General features: G+C 39.6%; 1 protein-coding gene across 1 annotated transcript; it reads right to left on the bottom strand.

Moving 5' to 3' along the window:
* Window positions 1-6,853: 6,853 nt before the first annotated feature.
* LOC101354582 (olfactory receptor 1J4-like) lies at window positions 6,854-7,915 on the bottom strand. Its single transcript, XM_004375809.2, has one exon. The coding sequence runs from the start codon at window positions 7,898-7,900 to the stop codon at window positions 6,959-6,961; it is 942 nt and encodes a 313-aa protein (XP_004375866.1). The 5' UTR covers window positions 7,901-7,915; the 3' UTR covers window positions 6,854-6,958.
* Between the last annotated feature and the right edge of the window lie 994 nt (window positions 7,916-8,909).

Raw genomic sequence — 8,909 nt, 5'->3', positions numbered from 1 at the left:
TTTTGTTTTTTAAACTGTGACAGTCCTTCTTAAAATGTCCAGGTTTACCACACCCAAAACAGACATATAAATCAATTATTACTTCAGTAGACTGCCCATCCATTGCATTCATAGGGATCTCAGAATCAAACAGTAACTGCCACAAATCACTGTGAGTTAAAACATTCTTGTTGACACGCTTCCATCCCTACCTCATGCAGTAAAGTACTCACTTTATCTCTGTTGATCAAGCAAAGCTGCTTGTCACTCTGGGTTGAAATCAAAGACCTCATTTAAATAGTAGTACCTACCACCATCAAACCAGATCTCAAAGACAATGTTGTTACCAATGAATTTTTCAATGCTTTAGTGAAGGGTGTGTCCTCCAAGAGGGGCTTTCCTGGAGACATAGATCAGGGAGGGTGGATAAATTCCACATAATAACTATACTCCAAAAATTTCCATTTCTCTAAGCCTTTGGATTTCTTCCTCCATATTTGATAGGGAAGTTCTAGCATCATGGTATTATTAAATGTGAAAAACCAGTTGCCGTCAAGTTGATTCTCACTTACTGAATGTAGGCCGTGGATAAATCTAGGTTTCTGTTTGCCAACAAAGGATATTTATAGAAGCAATTTTAGGTACTTGAGCTATCACCTAAAATCCAGAATTTCAAATAAGTTCACCTATATTAATAATTTGAGCCTGATGCAACCTTATATTTCATCTTCTTTTGCTTAACACTATAGGAATACATTCCTGCACATACTCTCAAATTTCTTGCTCGCACAGATTCGCAAGGTCTCACAATTTGTTTGGTCTATATGCTATTTCTGGAGCAGACATTGCAATTCTTCCCTTGGCTGTGCTGAGATCTAACGGTTAAGGTGGAAGGGGTCTTCTGGAAAATAGGCATCCTTTTGCCAGGCAACTTCCTCATGTGAGGTCATCACAGATATTTTAATATCTAAGAATTATGCAGACCTAAAATTGGTAATGAGTAGGTATTGGAGTAGAAAAAAAATAGTGCATAATTTACTGCTATAAAATATGTTCCTTAGCTGGAATATTGAACAAGGTTGTTGCTGTTGTTATTAGGTGCTGTTGAATCAGTTCCAACTCATAGCAACCCTGTGTACAACAGAACGAAACACCTCCCAGTCCTATGTCATCCTCAGAATCATTGCTATGTTTGAGCCCATTGTTCCAGCCACTGTGTCAATCCATCTCATCAAGTGTCTTCTATTTTTTGTTGACCCTCTACCTCATTAAGCATGATGTCCTTCTCCAGGTACTAGTCCCTCCTGATAACATGTCCAAAGTATGTAAGATGAAATCTCGCCATCTTCGCTTCCAAGGAGCACTCTGTTTGTACTTCTTCCAAAACAAACGTGTTCGTTATGCTGGCAGTCCATGGTATATTCAATATTCTTTGCCAACACCATAATTCAAATGTGTCAATTCTTCCTTTTGTCTTCATTATTCAACGTCCAGCTTTTGCATGCATACGAAGTGATTGAAAATACTATGGCTTGGGTCAGGTGTACCTTAGTCATGAAAGTGACTGCTTTGCTTTTCAACACTTTAAAAAGGTCTTTTGCAGCAAATTTACCCAAAATAATATGTCATTTGATTTCTTGACTGCTGCTTCTGTGGTCATTGATTGTGGTTCCAAGTAAAATGAAATTCTTGACAACTTCAGTCTTTTCTGTTTTTATCATGATTTTGCTTAGTGGTCCAGTTTTGAGGATTTTTTTTTTTCTTTATGTTGAAACATAATCCATACTGAAGGCTGTAGTCTTTGATCTTCATCAGTAAGTGCTTCAAGTCCTCTTCACTTTCAGCAAGCAAGTTGTGTCATCTGTGTATCACAGGTTGTTAATGAGTCTTTCTCCAATCCTGATGCTACATTCTTATTCATGTAGTCCAGCTTCTCAGATTATTTGCTCAGCATACAAATTGAATACATATGGTGAAAGGATACAACCCTGACACATACTTTTCCTGATTTGAAACCACACAGTAACCCCTTGTTCTGTTCAAACAACTGCCTCTGGGTCTACATACAGGTTCCTCATGAGCACAATTAAGTTGTTCTGGAACTCCCATTCTTCTCAATGCTATCCATAATTTGTTATGATCCACACAGTTGAATACTTTACCATCATCAATAAGAGACAGGTAAACATTTTTCTGGTATTCTCTGCTTTCAGCCAAGATCCATCTGACATCAGCAGTGATATCCCTCGTTCCACATCCTCTTCTGCATCCAGCTTGAATTTCTGGCAGTTCAATATGGATATACTGCTGTAACCATTTTTGAATGATCTTCAGCAAAATTTTACTTGCATGTGATATTAATGATATTGTTTGATAATTTCTGTGTTCTGTTGGATCATCTTTCTTTGGAATGGGCACAATTATAGATCTCTTCCAGTCAGTTGGCCAGGTAGTTATCTTCCAAATTTCTTGACATAGATGAGTGAGCACCTCCAGCACTGCATCTGTTTGTTTAAACATCTCAATTGTATGACATCAATTCCTGGAGACTTGTTTTTCACCAGTGCCTTCAGTGAAGCTTGGACTTCTTTCAGTACCGTCGGTCCTTGATCATATGTTACCTCCTGAAATGGTTGAACATCAACCAATTCTTTCTGCTACAGTGACTGTGTATTCCTTCCATCTTCTTTTGATGTTTCCTGCATCATTCAATATTTTGCTCACAGAATCCTTCAAAATTCCAATTTGAGGCTTGGATTTTTTTTTTTTTTTTTTCAGTTCTTTCAGCTTGAGAAATGCTGAGCATGTCCTTCCCTTTTGCTTTTATAACTCTGGATCTTTTCACATTTCATTATAATACTTTACTTTGTCTTCTCGAGCCACCCTTCAGAAGTCAATATAAATTATTTCTTGCTCTCAGGACTTTCCCACTTTTCTAACAAGAAAATATTTGGTGTTGCAAGATCTTTTAGTTGGAATTTTAATTACTTCTTTTAAAAGAGCTATTATTTGGCTACAACAGATTTAAGGAAAATTGTAAAAAAAATAATAAAAAAGCACAGGGAATTTATAGGATATAAAACAGATAGGCTAGATAAGAGGAAAAAGGGAACAAAGAACAGATAAAACAAAGAGAAAACAAACACTATGAGAGATTAAACCTAACTCTACCAATAATTACATTAAATGTAAATGGCTAAATACTCCCAATTAAAAGGCAGAGATTTTCACACTGGATAATAAAACAAGACTCAACAATATTCTTCCTACGTGAAATAAACTTTGGATGTAAAGACATAAATAGATTAAAAGTAAAAAGATGAAATAAAAAGTTTAAAAAACAGTAAAGGGATGGAAAAGGATAAACTATACTAACCCAAATCAAAAGAAAGCTGGAGTGGCCATATTAATATCAGACAAAGTAGAATTCAGGGAAAAGAATATTACCAGAGACAAAGGAGATCATTTCATAATGACAAAGAGGTAAATTCATCAACATATTAAAACACTCCTAAGCATATATGCACTTAATAACAGAACATCAAAATACATGAAGCAAAACTGATATAGTCTGAAGGAGAAATAGACAAATTCACAATCAGGTAAAAACTTCAATATCTACCTCTTAATAATTGGTAGAACAAGTAGAAAGAACATTAACAAGGATATAGAGGATGTCAACAACACTATAATTATGGATTGAATTGTGTCCCCCAGAAACGTATGTCAACTTGGCTAGGCCGTGATTCCCAGTGTTGTATGATTGTCCACTATTTTGTCATCTGATGTGATTTTCCTATGTGTTGTAAATTCTACCTCTATAATGTTAATGAGGCAGGATTAGAGGCAGCTATGTTAGTGAGGCAGGACTCAGTCTATAAGATTAGGTTGTGTCTTGAGTCAATTTCTTTGAGATATAAAAGACATAATTGAGCAGAGAGACTAGAGGACCTCCTACCACAAGGAAACAAGAGCCAGGAAAAGAGCATGTCCTTTGAGCCCAGGGTCCCTGTGCTGAGAAGCTCCTAGACCAGGGGAAGATTGATGACAAAGACCTTCCCCCAGAGCCAACAGGGAGAGAAAGCCTTCCCCTGGAGCTAGCACCTTGAATTTGGACTTCTAGCCTCCTAGACTGTGAGAGAAAACATTTCTGTTTGTTAAAGCCATCCACTTGTGGTATTTCTGTTATAGCAGCACTAGATAACTGAGACAGAATTTGTTATGGAAAGATTGGGGCTCTGCTCTGACAGATACCTAAAATGTGGAAGCTGTTTTGAAACTGTGAATGGATAGAGGCTGAAAGAGTTTTAAAGTGCCTAAGAGTAAAAGTCAAGATTGCCTTGAAGAGGCTGTTGGTGAAATTAGGGACATCAAAGACAATTCTGGTGAGGATTCAAAAGGAAATGAGGAGAGCTATTAAACTGGAGATGGTGCAGACGGAGAGAAGCAGCCACAGAAAACGGCAGCAGCAGAACCTGGAGACCAGTGCGAGACAGCACTGGAGCCAACCTACGAAGCCAGAGAGCTGAGTGTCTGCGCAGGAGACTTTCTGGCAGAGTGGGGTGCCCCCCGAGCACTTACCAGTGGAGCTAAGCTTGCTGAACCACGGAGCAAGACAGCTGAGTGCCTTCTGGCTGAAGTTTACTCTTGGAGTAGGGTGCCTCCAGGCACTTATCAGTGGAGCTAGAGAGCTTTGGAACATTTGCCCCAGCAGGGCCGATACGAGCAGTGAACCCCAAAGGGCCAAGAGGCCAAGGAACCAGGAAGGTGAAGCTGAAGAGATAAGGAACACAAGAAGCAGAGCTGCCTCAGTCTCAAGGGGTAGGGCCATGACCTCTGGGGTCTTAAAGGGTGGAGTCACCATTCAGATGGATAAGGACAATGGGGCCACCCAAAGCTGAGGGAGCAGAGTTGTCATTCCAGTGGGCCTGGAAGGTGGAGCTGAAACCCAAGGCTGAAGGGCCTCCACTCAGAATCTATAGAGTGTGGCCAATGCCCAGAGTCTGGTGGGCAGGGCTGTTGTCTAAATGGTCTCAGAGAACAGAGGATTATTTTCCAGCCTTGACAGCTAATTTAATGTATTCTGCTGACTTTCTTGGTGCCTATTTCCCTCCAATTTCTCCCACCTGTAGTGGAAATGTCTAGCTTATGTCTGTTTCACCATTGTACTTTGGAAGCAGACAACTTGTATTCTAGATTTCACAGGTGAAAAGGAATTTTTCGATTTTGGACTTGGAGTTGATTTAAGACTTTTGCTATGATATAATGGGGTGAACATGTTTTACATGTGGAAAGGACGTGAATTTTGGGGAGCCAAATGGTGGAATGTTATGGATTGAGTTGTGTACCCCAAAAATGTGTGTCAACCTGGCTAGGCCATGATTCCCTGTATTGTGTGATTGTTCACTATTTTGTCATCTGAGGTGATTTTCCTTTGTGTTGTAAACTCTACCTCTATGATGTTAATGAGGTGGGATTAGTGGCAGTTATGTTAATGAGGCAGGACTCAATCTACAAGATTAGGTTGTGTCTTGAGTCAATCTCTTTCAAGATACAAAGGAGAGAAGTGAGCAGAGAGATGGGGGACTTCATACCACCAGGAAACAAGATCCAGGAGAACAGAGCATCCTTTGGACTCAAGGTCTCTGTACTGAGAAGCTCCTAGATCAGAGGAAGATTGATGACAAGGACCTTCCCCCAGAGCTGACAAAGGGAGAAAGCCTTCCCCTGGAGCCGCCACCTGAATTCAGACTTCTAGCCTCCTAGACTGTGAGAGAATACATTTCTGTTTGTTAAAGCCATCCACTTGTGGTATTTCTGTCATAGCAGCACTAGGTAACTAAGACAACTATCAATCAATTGGCCTAACTGACATTCATAGCACATTCCACCACCAACAGCAGAATACACATTTTTTAGTGCACATAGAACATTTACTAAGATAGACCATTTTCTCAGACCATAAATAAGTATCAATCAATTTAAAAGAATTTAAATTATACAATGTACAGAAATAAACTAGAAACCAATAACACAAAGATAACTAGAAAAATACCCCAGAAAATTTGACAACTAAATAACACACTCCTAAATAACTCTTGGATCAAAGAAGTAATCAAAAAGTGAATTATAAACCATTTTAAAATGAATGAAATAGAAACACAACATATCGAAATTTGTGGAATGCCACTAAAATAGTACTTAGGGGGAAAATATTAGCATCCAAACTATCAATTTCTAAAAGAAAATTTAAGAGAAAATCTGTGACCTTGAATTAAGTGAAGATTTTAGATGCACCAAAAGCTTCACCGATAAAGGAATAAATTAATAAATTAGACTTCATCAAAATTAAAAATGTCTACTTTTTGAAAGACAGTACTAAAAAAAGGAAGAGACAAGCCATGGACTGGGAAAAGATATTTTAAAATCATACATCTGATAAAGAACTTGTATCCAGTATATATTAAAATCTTTTCAAAACTCAAAAATACAAAAACAATCAAATTTAATGATGGACAAAAGATATAAACAGACACTTCACCAAAGAATATATATGGATTGCAAATAAGCACATGAAAAGAATGCTCAACGTCATCATTCATCAGGAAAATGTAAATTAAAATGACGATTAGATACCACTACATATGATTAAAATAAAACCCAAACCCATTGTTGTTGAGTTGATTTGAACCGTAGTGACCCTGTAGGACAGAGTAGAAGTGCCCCATAGGGTTTACAAGGATATGAACTGCCAACCCTTTGGCCGCTGCACCACCAGGGCCACGTTATGTATGGTTATAGAAGAATAAATGGGCAACGTATATAACTAAGCAAAAGGGATTAGGTCCAAGAGCATTTCTTCCCATTTAAAAGACAGTTGGGAGGGTACTAGAGACAAGGGGAGTCAACACACAATTTTTTTTTAAAAGGCATCTCTGACAGGGTCAGTGGATGAAGCAAAAACATCATCAGGTGATTTTCATTTAGAGAAAGGGATATCACTTCTGAAAAGTATCCCCAGAGCTGATTTCATGTCTCTGTTCCTTAGGCTATAGATGAAGGGGTTCAACATGGGGGTCACTACTGTATACATTAGTGAGGCAATCATGTCTTTCTCATTGGAGTTGCTCGATGATGGGAAAAAGTACAGTGCCACAATTGTTCCATAAAATAGGGACACTACTGAGAGGTGGGAGCCACAGGTGGACAAAGCTTTGTAGATACCTTTGGTAGAAGGCACCTTCAAGATGGAGGCCCCAATGCATCCGTAAGAGAGCAGGATGCCACTTAATGGAAGGATGACAACCACAGCCCCTGCAGTGAATAAGAGCAGCTCATTGAGAGAAGTGTTTGAGCAGGAAAGCTTCAGTAAGATGGGGAGACTACAGAAAAAGTGGGGGATGGTGTTGTCAGCACAGAAGGACAGTTGGGCCAGGAGGAGAGTGTGCAAGAGGGCACTGCCACAGGAGAGTATCCAGGAGGCAGCCACCAGCAGGACACACAGCTCCTTCCTCATGATGGTGGTATAATGTAGAGGATGACAGATGGCCACATACCTGTCATATGCCATCACTCCAAGAAGGAGGTTATCAATACAACCAAAAAGTATATAAAAACACATCTGTGAAATACAGTCTGTATAGGAGATGGATAGGTGCTGAGTCTGCATATTCATCAGCATCTTTGGGACGGTGACAGATGAAAAGGAGACATCAGTGAGGGCCAAGTGGCTGAGGAAGAAGTACATGGGGGTGTGGAGGCGAGAGTCTAGCCTGATGAGCAGGATGATGAGCAGGTTCCCCAGCAGTGTGGTGAGATACATGCCCAGCAACAGGGTGAAGAACATGGCCTGCTTCTCAGGACTAATGGGAAACCCCAGGAGGAGGAATTCGGACTCTCTGCTCTGGTTCTCCCACCTCATGCTGCTCTTCTGTATCTGAGAATGGAGTGAAAGGGGAAATGTCAAGAACTTAGAAATGCTGAGCATAGCCTTACTGTGTGGTCACATACTTTCTTCAAGTGACTCTGTCAGTCTTCAGACAAACCTCTTTGCATTTCACTCACATATTGGTGCTTCATTCAGACTGGTCATAGGAAGACTGATTCTTCAGTGGAAACCAGGAACAATTCATTCATTTTTTCCAAACATCTGAGAGACATTATGATAGGCACTAAGGAGAGAGTAGCAAATAAGACAGAGTCCTTTCTTCTGGAAGCTCACATTCTAGTGAACAACCTCATAGAGTCCTGATTTAGAGCATGGTTCTTCAGCCAGACTGCTGTGTGCTTATGTCTGATTCTTGCCTTTACAATTTACTAGTTTTGTGAAATTATCCCAAATGCTTACTTTCTCTCTCTCATACTCATACACAGAGAGAGAGAGAGGAGAGAGAAACACACACCCAGATCATTATTGGAATGATTAAATGAACTAATACATGTAATATGCTTAGAAAATGCCCTTCACAAAGTAAGTGTTAAAAGCATTAACTCTAATTATTTTGGCAGAATAAGTGACCAAGATCACATTTTAGGAGCTAAAGATAATAAATACATGAGGACGCCATCAATCAAAATCAAGTGGCTCCCTGAAATCTATATACCTCTGTGGTCCTTCCCACTTCAGGGAAGCATTGAAGACCTATACTATAAACCAAAATGCAAACCCATTGCCACTGAGGTATTCCGAACTCATAGCAACCCCATAGGAGACAGTAGGACTGCCCCATAGTGTTTCCAAGGAGCAGCTGGTGGATTTGAACAGCCAATCTTTTGGTTAGCAGCTGAGCTCTTAACCACTATGCCATCCCCTGTGAAATAATACAACCACAGCCCTTGACCTTCCTACATTTTAATAAATTTGCCAATAAATATTCTTCCTTGTATTTGTCATTGTCTCTCTCTCCCCAACCATCTCCATTGCTTCAAAA

This window comes from Trichechus manatus, unplaced genomic scaffold (assembly GCF_000243295.1).
Source record: "Trichechus manatus latirostris isolate Lorelei unplaced genomic scaffold, TriManLat1.0 scaffold00038, whole genome shotgun sequence".
Lineage (NCBI taxonomy): Eukaryota > Metazoa > Chordata > Mammalia > Sirenia > Trichechidae > Trichechus > Trichechus manatus.
Note: the sequence above shows the minus strand (reverse complement) of the source record. Positions and strands in the feature narration are given on the sequence as shown.